The 22,026-nt window shown below is 44.6% G+C and overlaps 1 protein-coding gene across 1 annotated transcript; it reads left to right on the top strand.

Moving 5' to 3' along the window:
• The first annotated feature begins 4,064 nt into the window (after nucleotides 1-4,064).
• LOC123104344 (protein Rf1, mitochondrial) lies at nucleotides 4,065-9,926 on the top strand. The gene is made up of 3 exons (XM_044526176.1): nucleotides 4,065-6,994; nucleotides 7,453-7,533; nucleotides 9,044-9,926. Exon 1 carries the CDS (start codon nucleotides 4,114-4,116, stop codon nucleotides 6,484-6,486), a length of 2,373 nt encoding a protein of 790 aa, XP_044382111.1. The 5' UTR covers nucleotides 4,065-4,113; the 3' UTR covers nucleotides 6,487-6,994; nucleotides 7,453-7,533; nucleotides 9,044-9,926.
• Nucleotides 9,927-22,026: the final 12,100 nt, after the last annotated feature.

Below are 22,026 nucleotides of genomic sequence, written 5' to 3'. Positions count from 1 at the left end.
GAGAGACCAGCAGCCAGCGCTTTCTCGGTTTTAAAAAAAAGAGGTCAGGGCCTCTTTTTTATATACAACAAAAATACCACAGTTTTAGAGATATCATGGTTTGTTGAACTGCAGTATTTTTTTTATCCAAACGACTCAAAGTATTAAATACCAAAGTTTTTTTCAAAAACCACAGTATTCCAGAAAACCACAAAAATACTTCGGCTTCCAAACGCACCCTAAGTGTAAGAAGAAATCTACTAAGTTCACAAAATTCAGAAGAAACTCGTTTGGACCATGAGCGGTACAGAAAAGAAAATGGCGTGATCTAGAATAGCAGACATTAGGGTCTGTTTGCAGATATTATGGATCACTGTATGTTTGCAAAAAATAATAATTTGTGCAGCTATCAGATGCATGCATTTTCTATGAAAATTTTGTAGATCCAGTGTTATACCCAACAACAAAATTTAATACTTGGGTCACCACAACCCAAGATGGAGCTCCAAGCAAACTTAAGTAAGAGGATACCGAGATGTGATGATGATGTCTGATCTTGGGGGAATTTTTGTAGTGAGAAAATGCCTTAAACATCATCGCGGAATCCAAATGGTCAATCAGGACTGACACCACCAATGGCTTGATTCACCATCTCTATCTGCCCATTTTGACGTAGCACTATTTGGCTTTCGACGCGACGGGGTAATCAACGTGACACCATCCTGTCATGAGAAAGTCATCATGCCGAGTTCATTTTCCAGGCATCCCGTGTGGCATCTTGCCATTCTCCCCGTCCATGAGTTGATTACCCAAAAGCATCTGATCCCGGAGCACAACGAACGACATCAGAAGACATGGTTCGCATCACAAAACACCATTTGGTCATGTTACGCATGTTAGGCACATCTGAAGAAGGGAAGGCGTTGAGAACCTCGGCCACCACTAGTAATAGACTTCCAACTTTTAGTTGGGACAACATGGGCGGGATTTCACGGCACAAAATTCACCACCTAGATGCTAAAAAGATACCCCCCCCCCCCCCCCCCCCCCCCCATCCCCCACACATCCTCCTTGAAGACACGGGCGCCCCCTCCGCCTCCCTACCTCGCCGTCGCCGGAGGAGGCCGCCGGGCTAAGCCTGTGCGGTGGACGACGGCGGCGGGGCCTCTCTGCAGCGTCCGGGTCTCATGGTGAGGGAGGCACGCCTCCTCGCAGTGCGGCGCGGCGGCTACGGCACGAAGATTCTCCGAAGTTGCGTCTCCAGCGGGTGGCAGTCGCGGTGGTGTCGTCGGCAAACTCCTGGGCTTCGGTCCGGCGGCTCTTGCTCGGCGAGTATGGGCGGGGTGGCGGCCCCCCTTTCCTTCCTTTGGTCATTCGTCTCCGCGCAGGTCGACTGCTCTGGCCGGCCCTTGGTGGTTGTTGTAGTGCTGCTGCAAGGGGGCGCCAGATCCGGCGGTTCTTCATTCGGATCCAGCTCGTCTCTCATCTTACTCAGGGTCGGTCATCCCGGTGACCTTGCCTCTGGCAGCAAGGGGGTGTGTGTGCTCTATGGTGGGCCGTGGGCCTTGTGAGGCGATGGCGCGGTTGCTGCGCAGGGGTGTGCATGCCAGCGATTGCGCGGGCCAGCTTGTGTCGGCTGCGTGAGGGTGTTGGTTGAGTCTGCTCCAAGCGCAAGCTTGCCCGGCTATGGCCGGCCGGTGCTGGCGGCGCCTATGGGCGTCGTTTCCCTTGTTGAAGGCGTTGTTGTAGAGTTCTTCGACCTACTACAATCTCGAATCTGGTTCTTCAGGCGAAAACCTCGCCCATCTAGGTCGGGCAACGATGTCGTCCGTACGGTGTTTTCCCCCTTTGGGGCGTTGCTTTGAAGACCGGTTATCCTTTCCCGTGCTACCTTTGGGCTGGTCGTGCATGGTGTCATGGTTGGCTGGTGCTCAACCGGTGATACGAGTGGTTGGCGTTGCGACTCGTGCGGTGACGAAGATGGTGATGCGCGAAGCTGGGTCGCGGCTTGTCCTTCTGATATCGGCGGTTCGGTTCCCCTTTGGGTGCGTCTGTGCTTGTTTCTCACTGTGACAGAGAAGTTGAAGCTACATGCGGCGGGGGCCCTGCGGCAATGATGACTCCATGAGGGTGGTTTCGGCGGACGATGCTCTCCGCAGGTTGCACTGGACTAGCTTGGTGTGAGGCTTGCAACTTTCTCCTGTGATGCTCATCAACAAAATCGGAGATGTCGGTCCTCGACGCCTGCGGCCGATCATTTGGCTTGGCTGTCGAGGTCCTCGGGTGCCGTTTGTTCGGAGGGGTCTTGATGGGTCGTCAGCGAGGAAATCGGAGTTGCCTGCTCGTGGAGAGGCGATGACGATGACATTGCAGCCTCGACGGTGTCCTCTCGTCAGCAGTATGTGTGTGATCTTGTCAGTGCCAGGTCGGCTGGAGTGCCCTATTCGATGGGCGTGTTTTAATTAACCGGGCAACTCTCTTCTTCTTAATCAGTGAAAATGGCAAGTCTTTTACCTCGTTTCAAAAAGAGTTAAATGCACTGGAGGTCCTAAAGGTTTCGTCGGGGTGTCACTTTAGTCCTATTTCTTCCAAAATGCACCTTTAGGTCCTAATTCTTTATTAATTGGTTCACCCGAGGTCCTTTTCCACGAGCGCTCGCTGACCAGCACACGTGCCGCATTGACCCATGCCACATCGATAGAGGGTCTAACCGCCAGGCGAGAAGCTTCGCAAAGAGACCCCCCCCCCTCTTAGTGGCACCCTCTCTCCTCTTTCACGGTACTTTGGCGACATTGGAGGCGAGCGACAGAGGCAACCGGAGGTGATCTGGAGGTAATTTGTGTGGGTGCCCGTGAAGATGCCCCTTCTATGACGGCCAGTGAGCAATCCTCCTCCATGTTACCGTAAGAACCCTAATCTTGTCGATGATCTTCTCCTGTAGCTCTTCTAATATGTCATAACTTTGTCATAATCAATAGTTGTAGTCCTTGATTTACTTTGATTTGCATAACGGTGATACGGACACGGCAAAAAGGACACACCACCAGCGGCAACATACCCGCCGAAGTTGGAGCTTGCTTCGCCGCGCCGGCGGCGGTGCTGAGGATGTTGCCATGCTCCTCATCTTAGTTGTTTCCTTGCCGAGGAGCTTGAAGTTCCGGCCATGGATAGGTTTAGGGGACGCGCGCGCCGAGAGAGAGAGCAGATTTGGGGAAGAAATAAAGCCAGGGACTGGGGAATGAGAAGATAATGTTTATAAGGGGTTTTCTGTAAAAAGAAAGAGCAACCTACGCAGCCCTTCTGTCGATTTGGCATGGGTCAACGCACCACACGAGCAGGTCAACGAGCGCTCGTGAGAAAAAGGACCTAGGGTAAACCACTTACTAAAGAATTAGGACCTAAAGGTGCATTTTGGACGAAATAAGACTAAAGTGACACCCTGACGAATTTTTTAGGACCTTGAGTGCATTTAACTCTTTCAAAAAATAAAGATGCTAAAAAAACTAAATGCTTAAAAATACATTTTTCTATGGGAATACTTAAAAATACTAGTATAATTTGATGGCTTCCTAGTATATTTCTAGGGCTTACAACTAAATTTATATTCTTGGTCTAAATAAAATTATAATCTGATAAATTATGTGATATGAATATAGCCATATGAGACCATAATTTAATTTTACCTGCAAAAAGTAAGTAATAGTAGTAGTAGTACTACATACTCCCTCCGTCCGGAAATACTTGTCGAAGAATTTGATGAAAATGGATGCATCTAGAACAAGAATACATCTAGATACATCAATCTCCCTGACAAGTATTTCCGAGCGGAGGGAGTACTAGATAATACTCCCTCCGTTCCTAAATAATTGTCTTTCTAGCTATCTCAAATAAACTACAACATACGGATGTATGTAGACATGTTTTAGAGTGTAGATTCACTCATTTTGTTCCGTATGTAGTCATTTGTTGAAATCTCTAGAGAGACAATTATTTAGGAACGGAGGGAGTAAGATAACTACCCTAAAAAAAAAGATAACTGAAGGTTGCCACCTAGCACATTCACATTGGTACAACTTGGAAAAGCACAGCCCCGTCGTCCTGCTCCCAGTTGAGTTCGCGACCTACACACCGGCCATGCCCCGCTTCTCCTCCACCACGCCAATGTCGCCACCCCGCCTCCGCCTCCGCCTCCGACTCTGCGCCCGCCACTCCTCCTCCACCTCTCATCCCTCACGCATCTGGGATCCCCACGCCGCCTTCGCCGCCGCGGCACAGCGGGCGAGCTCTGGCACGCTCACTACGGAGGACGCACACCACCTGTTTGACGAATTGCTGCGGCGGGGCAATCCTGTCCAGGAGCGTCCCTTGAATAAATTTCTGGCTGCCCTCGCCCGCGCGCCCGCGTCCGCATCCTGCTGCGATGGCCCCGCCCTGGCAGTCACCCTCTTCGGCCGTTTGTCCCGAGACGTCGGACGACGGGTGGCGCAGCCAAATGTCTTCACCTATGGCGTCCTCATGGACTGCTGCTGCCGCGCTTGCCGCACAGATCTGGTGCTCGCCTTCTTTGGCCGTCTCCTCAAGACGGGCCTGGAGGCAAACCAAGTCGTCTTCAACACCCTCCTCAAGGGCCTTTGCCACACAAAGCGGGCGGATGAGGCTCTGGACGTGCTGCTTCACAGGATGCCTGAGCTGGGCTGCACTCCTAATGTGGTGGCGTATAACACCGTTATCCATGGCTTCTTTAAGGAAGGCCATGTAAGCAAGGCCTGCAATCTGTTCCATGAAATGGCGCAGCAGGGCGTTAAGCCTAATGTGGTGACATATAACTCAGTTATTGATGCGCTGTGCAAGGCCAGAGCCATGGACAAGGCAGAGGTGGTCCTTCGTCAGATGATTGATGATGGTGTTGGACCTGATAATGTGACGTATAGTAGCCTCATCCATGGATATTCCTCTTCAGGCCACTGGAAGGAGGCAGTTAGGGTATTCAAAGAGATGACAAGTCGGAGGGTTACAGCAGATGTGCATACTTACAACATGTTTATGACCTTTCTTTGCAAACATGGAAGAAGCAAAGAAGCTGCAGGAATTTTTGATACCATGGCTATCAAGGGCCTGAAACCTGACAACGTTTCATATGCTATTCGCCTTCATGGGTATGCCACCGAAGGATGCCTAGTTGACATGATCAATCTCTTCAATTCCATGGCAACACACTGCATTCTACCTAACTGTCATATATTCAACATACTGATTAATGCATATGCTAAATCTGGGAAGCTTGATAAGGCTATGCTTATCTTCAATGAAATGCAGAAACAAGGAGTGAGTCCAAATGCAGTCACATATTCAACCGTAATACATGCATTTTGCAAGAAGGGTAGGTTGGATGATGCTGTGATAAAGTTTAATCAGATGATTGATACAGGAGTACGACCGGACGCATCTGTTTATCGTCCCCTAATCCAGGGTTTTTGTACACATGGCGATTTGGTGAAAGCAAAGGAATATGTTACTGAAATGATGAAGAAAGGTATGCCTCCTCCTGATATTATGTTCTTCAGTTCAATCATGCAGAACCTATGCACAGAAGGAAGGGTAACAGAAGCACGGGATATCCTTGACTTGATAGTGCACATTGGTATGAGGCCTAATGTTATCATATTTAATTTGCTGATCGGTGGATACTGCCTAGTCCGCAAGATGGCAGATGCATTGAAAGTATTTGATGATATGGTGTCATATGGTTTAGAACCTTGTAACTTTACGTATGGTATACTTATTAATGGCTATTGCAAAAATAGAAGGATTGATGACGGGCTTATTCTGTTCAAAGAGATGCTGCACAAGGGACTTAAACCTACAACTTTTAATTATAACGTCATACTGGATGGATTATTTCTGGCTGGACAAACTGTTGCTGCAAAAGAGAAGTTTGATGAGATGGTTGAATCTGGAGTAAGTGTGTGCATTGATACATACTCTATAATTCTTGGTGGACTTTGTAGAAATAGCTGCAGTAGCGAAGCGATCACCCTTTTCCGGAAATTAAGCGCAATGAATGTGAAATTTGATATTACAATTGTCAATATCATTATTGGTGCCTTATACAGGGTCGAGAGAAACCAAGAGGCTAAGGATTTGTTTGCTGCTATGCCAGCCAATGGCTTGGTTCCTAATGCTGTTACCTACACCGTAATGATGACAAATCTTATAAAAGAAGGTTCAGTGGAAGAAGCTGACAATCTTTTCTTATCCATGGAGAAGAGCGGCTGTACTGCCAACTCTTGCCTGTTAAATCATATCATCAGAAGGTTACTGGAAAAAGGAGAGATAGTCAAGGCTGGAAATTATATGTCTAAAGTTGATGCAAAGAGCTACTCACTTGAAGCTAAAACTGTTTCGCTGCTGATCTCTCTGTTTTCAAGGAAAGGGAAATATAGAGAACACATCAAATTGCTTCCTACAAAGTATCAGTTTCTGGAAGAAGCAGCCACAGTTGAATAGTTGGTACATGATATCTGAAATTTAATTTGCATCGCTTGCCATGGGTCCGTCTGCTTGTACAAGAAATGCATTTTCTATTTGTAAATAGGAAGTCAGTTTAGAACAAGCCATCAGGATGACGCAAAGAGTACAATTCAGTTGCACCACCAATAAAAAGGCAGAACTAGGGCTGCCAAAACAACACTGAATCAAAACTCAAACAGAAGGAGCAGCAAACTTTTTTTTTTGAAGCTGGACAGTCTGCTAGCCAAACAACTACAGGAGACTGTCAGGCGGGGCATGTAGTGGCTGGCGTCTAAGCGCCTTTGCTTCTTCCACCATCCATGGCTTAGCCTCACACGGAATCGAGTCAACCAATTCCCGTCGGTTTTGGGTGGCTCCCTTGAAGATGCAATTGTTTTCAGCGGCCAGATACGCATGGTCAGATTAATCAGCGAGTGTGCCCCTTCTGTCTGGTTCGAGAAAGAATTTGAAGAGCTGAGCTTGTCCCAGCTGGAACCAGTTTGAGGTTAGTTAATCATAACAGGGTACTAGAGAGGTGTTTTATTGACTGTTGATGTGTAATATGTTATATGCCATCCTCTTGATGATTACGGTGATCTGTGAAGAGGCAGCATGCAAAAGTCTGAATCACATATGCTTATGTAATTGTGTTATTATTTGTGCAGCTTCTAGACCTTTTGCCTTGTAGATGGCTACATGGATCTAGTTGTAGCAATCTGTAACTGTTAGTGTTTTGTATATGCTGGCATTGATGATTAGGGTGACTTGTGAAGCATGCAGAAGTCTGAATCATACATGCTTGTCTAGTTATTTTTGGGGCTCTCTCTTTGCCATGTACATGTTTTATGGATGCAGTTGTAGTCTGTATGTGCTGGCATTTAATATGAGGGCTGGTCTGCAATTTTTCTGTTTTGATCGATACAGCGCCATGTTGAGTTTAACCCTGTAACTTGGCTTAACTAGATCATGCTGGTGTTATCTCTAGGAATCACAATATCAATACTCTCTGTTGTTGCACAAACTGACGCAGATCAATGTCCAGAGGTAATATGGTTCTGCCCGTAATTTTCATCGACTGTCAGCATGTTCCTTTTTTATTTAGTACTCTGTATATCACGGCGGTATGACTATAATAAGGATATACGGCTGGTGCATTTTGAGCTTCTCTGTTTCTTGGGATAAAGCTGATAAATTTCTATTCTTGTTGGCTTTGGTAGTATGAACAGAAAGCAGGCAGTAATAAACTGATATGTGGTACTATTTTGTTAGTGAAACAGGGTCCTTTTTATTATCTATTTTATCCAGCAATAGTGTTCCATAAAATTATAGATCGGTTCATTCATCTCATATGGATTTCGGTGAGCTTCGCCCGTCCTTGGTACATTTTGTTACTATAGAACAATTGGTGTGCGCTTTTTTTCTTTTGGCTGTACGTTATAGAACAACAAAACCTGTTTATTTCATTAATTCATTGTCTAATTTATTTTCTTACGAGAGCTCAGAAGTTCAGCATTTTATTTTATCTTGTTCCTTCCGCGTAATTTTTCATTTACTCACTGAGTAGTACAGGTCTTGGACCTGAAATTCTTGTACTAATTTAGTAGAACCATTCTTCGAGAAACACTCCAAAAATGGTTTGTCTTGGGTCTGAATCATATTGTCTCTGAACAAACAGGTGTGACTCATGCATGGAAAGATCCCCAAGAAACATTGCACATTTGGTAGATATGTCTATGCATGAATACTATTTTTTGAAAAAGAATTTAGTAAATATTTTGGTAGCATTTTTTATACGTATGATGCTTTTTCTTCTTCCCGAAATAAGGGTTTTGATTTTTGAATTTTTGTAAAGCAACATGGTTTGTAGTACGTACGAAAGAACGCTAGTGTGTTTTCGCGATCGTAAGAATGTTATAAACTGTTTTCCTGGGTCATGTAGGTGTAAGCTATAGAAGGAATTCAATATCGTCCTAAACATCCTTGGCAGTGGCCAGTGAAAGTCTTGGACCTGAAATCATACCAGTACTATTTTTCTGAAAGAGAACCCATTCTTGTATTCCATAAGTTGGCTGGTGCCTGGGCATAATTGTCTAATCATATAGTACTATTTGCATCTCATAATTCCATTCAGTTTTGCACTATAGCTGAACTGAAGGAGTACCTAGCACAAAATATGTATGACTGTATTTCAGATCTTGCAATCGCAGCTGTAATGGAGTAGCACACCCTGTAGCAGCATATGGATGTACTCTGAATGTTGGGACTCTTTGAAATGATAAATTGGTCTATTCTGGGAGCAGATTTTTTCCGGCTTTCGGAGATTCATTGATCTTTTTTTTTCAGAAAGTACAGTTGTAAGTTATAATCAAACATCCCGAACAAACCTCACTTGTACATGTAAGAATGCACTATGAATCAGTGGAAAGTAGATTTGTGGTGAACCAAAATAGCCAAGGAATAGGTTCACTTTCCTCCCTCCTTATGTCTAAAGTTGATGCAAAGAGCTACTCACTTGAAGCTAAAACTGTTTCGCTGCTGATCTCTCTCTTTTCAGGGAAAGGGAAATACAGAGAACAGATAAGATTGCTCCCCGCAAAGTATCAGTTTCGCGGAGAATGAGCTACAGTTGAATGGTTTTACATGATATCTGAACTTAACTCCTCAGAAGGTAAGGTTGAATTATTGTTTGCCATGAGTTTATCTGCTTGTACAACAAGTGCAATTTCCATATGTAAATAGGAAGGCAGTTGAGAACAAGCCATCAGGATGACGCAAAGAGTACAATTCAACTGTAGGACCAGCAATTGTTTTGAAGTTGTATGTCTGCTAGTAGAACACCTACGGGAGAGATTCAGGCGGCCGGGCATGTAGTGGCACCTGTGTAAGTCCCTTTTCTGCTGCCAGCATCCATGGCTTGGCCTCACAGGGAATGGAGTCAACCAATTTCTCGGCGTAGCTGTTGCAAATGTTTTCTCAGCCACCAGATACACCAAAGTTTCAGAGTAATCAGCGAGCGTGTCTCTTTTGTCTGGTTCGAGAAAGAATTTGAAAACGCTGAGCAGCAACAGGTGCTTGACCAGCTTGTCCCTGCCGAAGCCAGTTTGAGGTTAGTTAATCATAACAGGGTACTAGACAGGTGTTTTGTTGACTGTTGATGGGTAATACTCCTATGTTATATGCCAGCCACTTGATGAATAGGGTGATCTGTGAATCACATATGCTTATGTAATTGTGTTATTATTTGTGCAGCTTCTAGACCTTCTGCCTTGTATGGCTACATGGATCACGTTGTAGCAGTCTGTGACTGTGACTGTTAGTGTTTTGTATATGCTGGCATTGATTAATTTAGGGCCGGGCTCCAAATTATTTGTTTTGATCGATTCAGCACCATGTTGAGTTTAACCCTGTAACTTGGCTTAACCAGATCAATATCAGGGGCCTCGGCATTTTTAAACGTTGAATTAAACATACTCTGTGGCATATCAATGTTCAGAGGTAATATGGTTCTGTCCATAATTTCATCGACTGTCAGCATGTTCCTTTGTTATTCAATACTCTGTATATCATGCCGGTATGACTATAATAAGGATATAGTATGTTTGATGCATTTTGAACTTCTCTATTCCGTCCGATAGAGGTGATAAATTCTCTATTCTTTTTGGCTTTGGTAGTATGAACAGTAAGCAGGCAGTATATATTAAACTGATATGTGGTACTATTTTGTTAATGAAACAGGGTCATTGTTATTATCTATTCTATCCAACAATAGTGTGCCCTAAAATTATACTCCCTCCGTCCCATAATATAAGATGTTTTTTAACACTACACTAGTGCCAAAAAACGTCTTACATTATGAGACAGAGGGAGTAGATCGGTTCATTCATCTCATTACCTTTTTTTGAGACAGAGTCTGATGGATTTCAGTGAGCTTTGCCATGGTTTTCTCCCCTGTTCCTTGGTGCATTTTGTTACTATAGAACAATTGGTGTGCTTTTTTTCTTCTTTTAGCTGTGCGTTGTAGAAGCAGAACCTGGTTATTTCATTATATTCACTGTCCAATTTATTTTCTCCCATGTTCAGTATTTTTCTTTTATCTTCTTCCTTCCTCATAATTTTTCATTTACTCACTTAGCAGTGAAGATCTTGGACCTGAAATTCTTGTAGGAGTACTAATTTAGCAGAACCATTCTTCGAGAAACACTCCAGAAATGGTTTCTCTTTGGTCTGAATCATACTTTCTCTGAACAAACAGGCGTAACACATGCATGGAAAGATCCCCAAGAAACGTTGCACATTTGGGTATATATATGTCTATGAATACTATTTTATGAACAAGAATTTGGTAAGTATTGCACGAGAAAAAAAAAATCCGGCTCTGAAGCTCAAGCCATCCTTTTATTTGGAAAAAAGTATATGCAAAAGGCATTTATTAGTTTTCAAAAATTTCAGGGGGGGGGGGGGGGGGGGATCTCACATCGAAGTGCAAGAATACACTATGAATTTACAAAATTCAGGAAAACTCTTTTGAACCATGAGCGGTACAGAAGAGAAAATGGCAAATGATTTTGCCTTTTTTTTGTGTGCGGCTATCAAATGAATACATTTTCTATTAAAATTTTGTAGATCCAGAGTGTCTTCCCACATATACTGCGAACTACGCGCCACATCTCCATCAAGGCCGGCATGGTCCTGGGCTTGAAGTATCCGAAGTCCCTGGAGAGTATCACGGAATAATTGATGATAACCCCCCCAGTTCACGTCACTTTGATCATAACCCCCCCCCCCCTTTGTGTCACTGACATGTGGGACCAGACCCCACATGTCAGTGACACAAAGGGGGGGTTATGATCAAAGTGACATGAACTGGGGGGGTTATCATCAAATCCCCCAGAGTATCACACGTCGGTTACGCCGGATTTGAATACGGCGATGGCCTCAGCGTCATCACAGGAGACTATGTCATTCTTCTTCTTGAGGAAGCGTGTCCAGTACTTACGCATGTGGATCTACAAATTTTAACAGAAAATGTACAAAATTATGGAGGAATTTCTGAAGGCCTTGTACTAATTTCTCCAAGTATGCTCACTTCATCACGCTCGGTCATCCTTACACTGCTGCATCTGTGGCCCGTGCCTTCTTCGACGGTATCGTCCGCCTCCACGGGTTCCCCTCTTCGATCGTCAGCGATCGGGACCCAGTGTTCACCGGCCATGTCTGGCGATCTCCTGCGGTTGGCGGGCATGAAGCTCCGCCTGAGCACAACCTTGTTGGGGAACGTAGTAATTTCAAAAAATTTCCTACGCACACGCAAGATCATGGTGATGGCATAGCAACGAGAGGGGAGAGTGTTCGTCCACGTACCCTCGTAGACCGTAAGCGGAAGCGTTCTGACAACGCGGTTGATGTAGTCGTACGTCTTCACGATCCGACCGATCCAAGCACCGAACGTACGGCACCTCCGAGTTCAGCACACGTTCAGCTCGATGACGATCCCCGGGCTCCGATCCAGCAAAGCTTCGGGGATGAGTTCCGTCAGCACGACGGCGTGGTGACGATGATGATGTTCTACCGGCGCAGGGCTTCGCCTAAACTCCGCGACAATATGACCGAGGTGGAATATGGTGGAGGGGGGCACCGCACACGGCTAAGGAACGATCTGTAGATCAACTTGTGTGTTATGGGGTGCCCCCCTGCCCCCGTATATAAAGGAGGGAAGGGGAGGTGCAGCCGGTCCCCTTGGGGTGCGCCTGGAGGAGTCCTACTCCCACCGGGAGTAGGACTCCCCCCTCTTGCCTTGGTGGAGAAGGAAAGGGGGGAGGGGAAAGAGGAAAGGGGGGCGCCGCCCCCCCCCCCTTCCTTGTCCTATTCGGACTAGGGGGGAGGGGGCGCGTGGCCTGCCCTGGCCGGCCCTCCTCTTCTCCCTCATGGCCCACTAAGGCCCATTAACCCCTTGGAGGGTTCCGGTAACCCCCCGGTGTTCTGGTAAAATCCTGATTTCACCCGGAACCTTTCCGATGTCCAAACATAGGCTTCCAATATATCAATCTTTATGTCTCGACCATTTCGAGACTCCTCGTCATGTCCGTGATCACATCCGGGACTCCGAACAAACTTCGGTACATCAAAACTTATAAACTCATAATAAAACTGTCATCGTAACGTTAAGCGTGCGGACCCTACGGGTTCGAGAACTATGTAGACATGACCTAGAACCATTCTCGGTCAATAACCCATAGCGGAACCTGGATGCCCATATTGGTTCCTACATATTCTACGAAGATCTTTATCGGTCAAACCGCACAACAACATACGTTGTTCCCTTTGTCATCGGTATGTTACTTGCCCGAGATTTGATCGTCGGTATCCAATACCTAGTTCAATCTCGTTACCGGCAAGTCTCTTTACTCGTTCTGTAACACATCATCTTATAACTAACTCATTAGTTACAATGCTTGCAAGGCTTAGGTGATGAGTATTACCGAGAGGGCCCAGAGATACCTCTCCGACAATCGGAGTGACAAAACCTAATCTCGAATTATGCCAACCCAACATGTACCTTCGGAAACACCTGTAGAGCACCTTTATAATCACTCAGTTACGTTGTGACGTTTGGTAGCACACAAAGTGTTCTTCCGGTAAACGTGAGTTGCACAATCTCATAGTTGCAGGAACTTTGTATAAGTCATGAAGAAAGCAATAGCAACATACTAAACGATCAAGTGCTAGGCTAACGGAATGGGTCATGTCAATCACATCATTCTCCTAATGATGTGATCCCATTAATCAAATGACAACACATGTCTATGGTTAGGAAACATAACCATCTTTGATTAATGAGCTAGTCAAGTAGAGGCATACTAGTGACTTTATGTTTGTCTATGTATTCACACATGTATCATGTTTCCGGTTAATACAATTCTAGCATGAATAATAAACATTTATCATGATATGAGGAAATAAATAATAACTTTATTATTGCCTCTAGGGCATATTTCCTTTAGTCTCCCACTTGCACTAGAGTCAATAATCTAGATTACATAGTAATGATTCTAACACCCATGGAGTCTTGGTGCTGATCATGTTTTGCTCGTGAGAGAGGCTTAGTCAACGGGTCTGCAACATTCAGATCCGTATGTATCTTGAAAATCTCTATGTCTCCCACTTGGACTTGGTCCCGAATGGAATTGAAGCGTCTCTTGATGTGCTTGGTCCTCTTGTGAAATCTGGATTCCTTTGCCAAGGCAATTGCACCAGTATTGTCACAGAAGATCTTCATTGGTCCCGATGCACTAGGTATGACACCTAGATCGGAAATGAACTCCTTCATCCAGACTCCTTCATTTGCTGCTTCTGAAGCAGCTATGTACTCCGCTTCACATGTAGATCCCGCTATGACGCTTTGTTTAGAACTGCACCAACTTACAGCTCCACCGTTTAATAAAAACACGTATCCGGTTTGCGATTTAGAATCGTCCGGATCACTGTCAAAGCTTGCATCGACGTAACCGTTTACGACTAGCTCTTTGTCACCTCCATACGAGAAACATATCCTTAGTCCTTTTCAGGTATTTCAGGATGTTCTTGACCGCTGTCCAGTGATCCACTCCTGGATTACTTTGGTACCTTCCTGCCAAGCTTATTGCTAAGCATAGTAGGTCTGGTACACAGCATTGCATACATGATAGAGCCTATGGCTGAAGCATAGGGAACATTTTTCATTTTCTCTCTATCTTCTGCTGTGGTCGGGCATTGAGTTTGACTCAACTTCACACCTTGTAGCACAGGCAAGAATCCTTTCTTTGCCTGATCCATTTTGAACTTTTTCAAAATTTTGTCAAGGTATGTGCTTTGTGAAAGTCCTATTAAGCGTCTTGATCTATCTCTATAGATCTTGATGCCCAATATGTAAGCAGCTTCACCGAGGTCTTTCATTGAAAAACTTTTATTCAAGTATCCTTTTATGCTATCCAGAAATTCTATATCATTTCCAATTAATAATATGTCATCTACATATAAAATTAGAAATGCTACAGAGCTCCCACTCACTTTCTTGTAAATACAGGCTTCTCCAAAAGTCTGTATAAAACCATATGCTTTGATCACACTATCAAAGCGTTTATTCCAACTCTGAGATGCTTGCACGAGTCCATAAATGGAACGCTGGAGCTTGCACACTTTGTCAGCACCTTTTGGATCAACAAAACCTTCCGGCTGCATCATATACAACTCTTCTTCTAGAAATCCATTCAAGAATGCAGCCTTGACATCCATTTGCCAAATTTCATAATCATGAAATGCAGCAATAGCTAACATGATTCGAACGGACTTAAGCATCGCTACGGGTGAGAAAGTCTCATCGTAGTCAACCCCTTGAACTTGTCGAAAACCTTTTGCAACAAGTCGAGCTTTATAGACAGTTATATTACCATCAGCGTCAGTCTTCTTCTTAAAGATCCATTTATTCTCAATGGCTTGCCGATCATCGGGCAAGTCAACCAAAGTCCATACTTTGTTTTCATACATGGATCCCATCTCAGATTTCATGGCTTCTAGCCATTTTGCGGAATCCGGGCTCATCATCGCTTCCTCATAGTTCGTAGGTTCATCATGGTCAAGTAACATGACTTCCAGAATAGGATTACCGTACCACTCTGGTGCGGATCTTACTCTGGTAGACCTACGAGGTTCAGTAGAAACTTGATCTGAAGTTTCATGATCATTATCATTAGCTTCCTCACTAATTGGTGTAGTTGTCACAGGAACTGGTGGTCTTGTTGACCATCAACACTTGATGCTCCTTCTTGATTTCTACCTCCGCAGCTTTTAGCATTGCGAAGAGCTCGGGAATAGTCTTGTTCATCCCTTGCATATTATAGTTCATCACAAAGCTCTTGTAGCTTGGTGGCAGTGATTGGAGAATTCTGTCAATGACGCTATCATCCGGAAGATTAACTCCCACTTGAATCAAGTGATTATTATACCCAGACATTTTGAGTATATGCTCACTAACAAAACTGTTCTCCTCCATCTTGCAGCTGTAGAACTTATTGGAGACTTCATATCTCTCAATCCGGGCATTTGCTTGAAATATTAACTTCAACTCCTGAAACATCTCATATGCTCCATGACGTTCAAAACGTCGTTGAAGACCCGGTTCTAAGCCGTAAAGCATGGCACACTGAACTATAGAGTAGTCATCAGCTTTGCTCTGCCAGACGTTCTTAACGTCGTCAGTTGCATCAGCAGCAGGCCTGGCACCCAGCGGTGCTTCCAGGACGTAACTTTTCTGTGCAGCAATGAGGATGATCCTCAGGTTACGGACCCAGTCCGTGTAATTGCTACCATCATCTTTCAACTTTGCTTTCTCAAGGAACGCATTAAAAATCAACGGAACAACAGCACGAGCCATCTATCTACAAACAAACATAGACAAGCAAAATACTATCAAGTACTAAGTTCATGATAAATTTAAGTTCAATTAATCATATTACTTAAAAACTCCCACTTAGACAGACATCTCTCTAGTCATCTAAGTGATCACGTGATCCAAACCAACTAAACCATAACCGATCATCACGTGAGATGGAGTAGTTTACAATGGTGAACATCACTATGTTGATCATATCTACTATATGATTCACGCTCGACCTTTCGGTCTCCGTGTTCCGAGGCCATATCTGCATATGCTAGGCTCGTCAAGTTTAACCTGAGTATTCTGCGTGTGCAAAACTGGCTTGCACCCGTTGTAGATGGACGTAGAGCTTATCACACCCGATCATCACGTGGTGTCTGGGCACGACGAACTTTGGCAATGGTGCATACTCAGGGAGAACACTTCTTGATAATTTTAGTGAGAGATCATCTTAAAATGCTACCGTCAATCAAAGCAAGATAAGATGCATAAAGGATAAACATCACATGCAATCAATATAAGTGATATGATATGGCCATCATCATCTTGTGCTTGTGATCTCCATCTCCGAAGCACCGTCATGATCACCATCGTCACCGGCGCGACACCTTGATCTTCATTGTAGCATCATTGTCGTCTCGCCAACTATTGCTTCTACGACTATCGCTACCGCTTAGTGATAAAGTAAAGCAATTACAGGGCGTTTGCATTTCATACAATAAAGCGACAACCATATGGCTCCTGCCAGTTGCTGATAACTTCGGTTACAAAACATGATCATCTCATACAATAAAATATAGCATCATGTCTTGACCATATCACATCACAACATGCCCTGCAAAAACAAGTTAGACGTCCTCTACTTTGTTGTTGCAAGTTTTACGTGGCTGCTACGGGCTTAGCAAGAACCGTTCTTACCTACGCATCAAAAACCACAACGATAGTTTGTCAAGTTGGTGTTGTTTTAACCTTCGCAAGGACCGTGCGTAGCCACACTCGATTCAGCTAAAGTGAGAGAGACAGACAACTGCCGGTCACCTTTAAGCAACGAGTGCTCGTAGCGGTGAAACCAGTCTCGCGTAAGCGTACGCGTAATGTCGGTCCGGGCCGCTTCATCTCACAATACCGCCGAACCAAAGTATGACATGCTGGTAAGCAGTATAACTTATATCGCCCACAACTCACTTGTGTTCTACTCGCGCATATGACATCTACGCATAAAACCAGGCTCGGATGCCACTGTTGGTGAACATAGTAATTTCAAAAAAATTCCTACGCACACGCAAGATCATGGTGATGGCATAGCAACGAGAGGGGAGAGTGTTCGTCCACGTACCCTCATAGACTGTAAGCGGAAGTGTTATGACAACGCGGTTGATGTAGTCGTACGTCTTCACGATCCGACCGATCCAAGCACCGAACGTACGGCACCTCCGAGTTCAGCACACGTTCAGCTCGATGACGATCCCCGGGCTCCGATCCAGCAAAGCTTCGGGGATGAGTTCCATCAGCACGACGGCATGGTGACGATGATGATGTTCTACCGGCGCAGGGCTTCGCCTAAACTCCGCGACGATATGACCGAGGTGGAATATGGTGGAGGGGGGCACCGCACACGGCTAAGGAACGATCAGTAGATCAACTTGTGTGTTATGGGGTGCCCCCTGCCCCCGTATATAAAGGAGGGAGGGGAAGGTGCGGCCGGCCCCCTTGGGGTGCGCCTGGAGGAGTCCTACTCCCACCGGGAGTAGGACTCCCCCCTCTTGCCTTGGTGGAGAAGGAAAGGGGGGAGGGGAAAGAGGAAAGGGGGGCGCCGCCCCCCCCCCCTTCCTTGTCCTATTCGGACTAGGGGGGAGGGGGCGCGCGGCCTGCCCTGGCCGGCCCTCCTCTTCTCCCTCATGGCCCACTAAGGCCCATTAACCCCCCGGAGGGTTCCGGTAACCCCCCGGTGTTCCGGTAAAATCCCGATTTCACCCGGAACCTTTCCGATGTCCAAACATAGGCTTCCAATATATCAATCTTTATGTCTCGACCATTTCGAGACTCCTCGTCATGTCCATGATCACATCCGGGACTCCGAACAAACTTCGGTACATCAAAACTTATAAACTCATAATAAAACTGTCATCGTAACGTTAAGCGTGCGGACCCTACGGGTTCGAGAACTATGTAGACATGACCTAGAACCATTCTCGGTCAATAACCAATAGCGGAACCTGGATGCCCATATTGGTTCCTACATATTCTACGAAGATCTTTATCGGTCAAACCGCACAATACCATACGTTGTTCCCTTTGTCATCGGTATGTTACTTGCCCGAGATTTGATCGTCGGTATCCAATACCTAGTTCAATCTCGTTACCGGCAAGTCTCTTTACTCGTTCTGTAACACATCATCTTATAACTAACTCATTAGTTACAATACTTGCAAGGCTTAGGTGATGAGTATTACCGAGAGGGCCCAGAGATACCTCTCCGACAATCGGAGTGACAAAACCTAATCTCGAATTATGCCAACCCAACATGTACCTTCGGAAACACCTGTAGAGCACCTTTATAATCACCCAGTTACGTTGTGACGTTTGGTAGCACACAAAGTGTTCTTCCGGTAAACGTGAGTTGCACAATCTCATAGTTGCAGGAACTTTGTATAAGTCATGAAGAAAGCAATAGCAACATACTAAACGATCAAGTGCTAGGCTAACGGAATGGGTCATGTCAATCACATCATTCTCCTAATGATGTGATCCCATTAATCAAATGACAACACATGTCTATGGTTAGGAAACATAACCATCTTTGATTAATGAGCTAGTCAAGTAGAGGCATACTAGTGACTTTATGTTTGTCTATGTATTCACACATGTATCATGTTTCCGGTTAATACAATTCTAGCATGAATAATAAACATTTATCATGATATGAGGAAATAAATAATAACTTTATTATTGCCTCTAGGGCATATTTCCTTCAGTCTCCCACTTGCACTAGAGTCAATAATCTAGATTACATAGTAATGATTCTAACACCCATGGAGTCTTGGTGCTGATCATGTTTTGCTCGTGAGAGAGGCTTAGTCAACGGGTCTGCAACATTCAGATCTGTATGTATCTTGCAAATCTCTATGTCTCCCACTTGGACTTGGTCCCGAATGGAATTGAAGTGTCTCTTGATGTGCTTGGTCCTCTTGTGAAATCTGGATTCCTTTGCCAAGGCAATTGCACCAGTATTGTCACAGAAGATCTTCATTGGTCCCGATGCACTAGGTATGACACCTAGATCGGAAATGAACTCCTTCATCCAGACTCCTTCATTTGCTGCTTCCGAAGCAGCTATGTACTCCGCTTCACATGTAGATCCCGCTACGACGCTTTGTTTAGAACTGCACCAACTTACAACTCCACCGTTTAATAAAAACACGTATCCGGTTTGCGATTTAGAATCGTCCGGATCAGTGTCAAAGCTTGCATCGACGTAACCGTTTACGACTAGCTCTTTGTCACCTCCATATACGAGAAACATATCCTTAGTCCTTTTCAGGTATTTCAGGATGTTCTTGACCGCTGTCCAGTGATCCACTCTTGGATTACTTTGGTACCTTCCTGCCAAGCTTATTGCTAAGCATAGTAGGTCTGGTACACAGCATTGCATACATGATAGAGCCTATGGCTGAAGCATAGGGAACATTTTTCATTTTCTCTCTATCTTCTGCTGTGGTCGGGCATTGAGTTTGACTCAACTTCACACCTTGTAGCACAGGCAAGAATCCTTTCTTTGCCTGATCCATTTTGAACTTTTTCAAAATTTTGTCAAGGTATGTGCTTTGTGAAAGTCCTATTAAGCGTCGTGATCTATCTCTATAGATCTTGATGCCCAATATGTAAGCAGCTTCACCGAGGTCTTTCATTGAAAAACTTTTATTCAAGTATCCTTTTATGCTATCCAGAAATTCTATATCATTTCCAATTAATAATATGTCATCTACATATAAAATTAGAAATGCTACAGAGCTCCCATTCACTTTCTTGTAAATACAGGCTTCTCGAAAAGTCTGTATAAAACCATATGCTTTGATCACACTATCAAAGCATTTATTCCAACTCTGAGATGCTTGCACAAGTCCATAAATGGAACGCTGGAGCTTGCACACTTTGTCAGCACCTTTTGGATCAACAAAACCTTCCGGCTGCATCATATACAACTCTTCTTCTAGAAATCCATTCAAGAATGCAGTCTTGACATCCATTTGCCAAATTTCATAATCATGAAATGCAGCAATAGCTAACATGATTCGGACGGACTTAAGCATCGCTACGGGTGAGAAAGTCTCATCGTAGTCAACCCCTTGAACTTGTCGAAAACCTTTTGCAACAAGTCGAGCTTTATAGACAGTTATATTACCATCAGCGTCAGTCTTCTTCTTAAAGATCCATTTATTCTCAATGGCTTGCCGATCATCGGGCAAGTCAACCAAAGTCCATACTTTGTTTTCATACATGGATCCCATCTCAGATTTCATGGCTTCTAGCCATTTTGCGGAATCCGGGCTCATCATCGCTTCCTCATAGTTCGCAGGTTCATCATGATCAAGTAACATGACTTCCAGAATAGGATTACCGTACCACTCTGGTGCGGATCTTACTCTGGTAGACCTACGAGGTTCAGTAGAAACTTGATCTGAAGTTTCATGATCATTATCATTAGCTTCCTCACTAATTGGTGTAGTTGTCACAGGAACTGGTGGTCTTGTTGACCATCAACACTTGATGCTCCTTCTTGATTTCTACCTCCGCCGCTTTTAGCATTGCGAAGAGCTCGGGAATAGTCTTGTTCATCCCTTGCATATTATAGTTCATCACAAAGCTCTTGTAGCTTGGTGGCAGTGATTGGAGAATTCTGTCAATGACGCTATCATCCGGAAGATTAACTCCCAGTTGAATCAAGTGATTATTATACCCAGACATTTTGAGTATATGCTCACTAACAGAACTGTTCTCCTCCATCTTGCAGCTGTAGAACTTATTGGAGACTTCATATCTCTCAATCCGGGCATTTGCTTGAAATATTAACTTCAACTCCTGAAACATCTCATATGCTCCATGACGTTCAAAACGTCGTTGAAGACCCGGTTCTAAGCCGTAAAGCATGGCACACTGAACTATAGAGTAGTCATCAGCTTTGCTCTGCCAGACGTTCTTAACGTCGTCAGTTGCATCAGCGGCAGGCCTGGCACCCAGCGGTGCTTCCAGGACGTAACTTTTCTGTGCAGCAATGAGGATGATCCTCAGGTTACGGACCCAGTCCGTGTAATTGCTACCATCATCTTTCAACTTTGCTTTCTCAAGGAACGCATTAAAATTCAACGAAACAACAGCACGAGCCATCTATCTACAAACAAACATAGACAAGCAAAATACTATCAGGTACTAAGTTCATGATAAATTTAAGTTCAATTAATCATATTACTTAAGGACTCCCACTTAGACAGACATCTCTCTAGTCATCTAAGTGATCACGTGATTCAAATCAACTAAACCATAACCGATCATCACGTGAGATGGAGTAGTTTTCAATGGTGAACATCACTATGTTGATCATATCTACTATATGATTCACGCTCGACCTTTCGGTCTCCGTGTTCCGAGGCCATATCTGTATATGCTAGGCTCGTCAAGTTTAACCTGAGTATTCTGCGTGTGCAAAACTGGCTTGCACCCGTTGTAGATGGACGTAGAGCTTATCACACCCGATCATCACGTGGTGTCTGGGCACGATGAACTTTGGCAACGGTGCATACTCAGGGAGAACACTTCTTGATAATTTTAGTGAGAGATCATCTTAAAATGCTACCGTCAATCAAAGCAAGATAAGATCCATAAAGGATAAACATCACATGCAATCAATATAAGTGATATGATATGGCCATCATCATCTTGTGCTTGTGATCTCCATCTCCGAAGCACCGTCATGATCACCATCGTCACCGGCGCGACACCTTGATCTTCATCGTAGCATCGTTGTCGTCTCGCCAACTATTGCTTCTACGACTATCGCTACCGCTTAGTGATAAAGTAAAGCAATTACAGGGCATTTGCATTTCATACAATAAAGCGACAACCATATG

This window comes from Triticum aestivum, chromosome 1B, assembly GCF_018294505.1.
Source record: "Triticum aestivum cultivar Chinese Spring chromosome 1B, IWGSC CS RefSeq v2.1, whole genome shotgun sequence".
Lineage (NCBI taxonomy): Eukaryota > Viridiplantae > Streptophyta > Magnoliopsida > Poales > Poaceae > Triticum > Triticum aestivum.
Note: the sequence above shows the minus strand (reverse complement) of the source record. Positions and strands in the feature narration are given on the sequence as shown.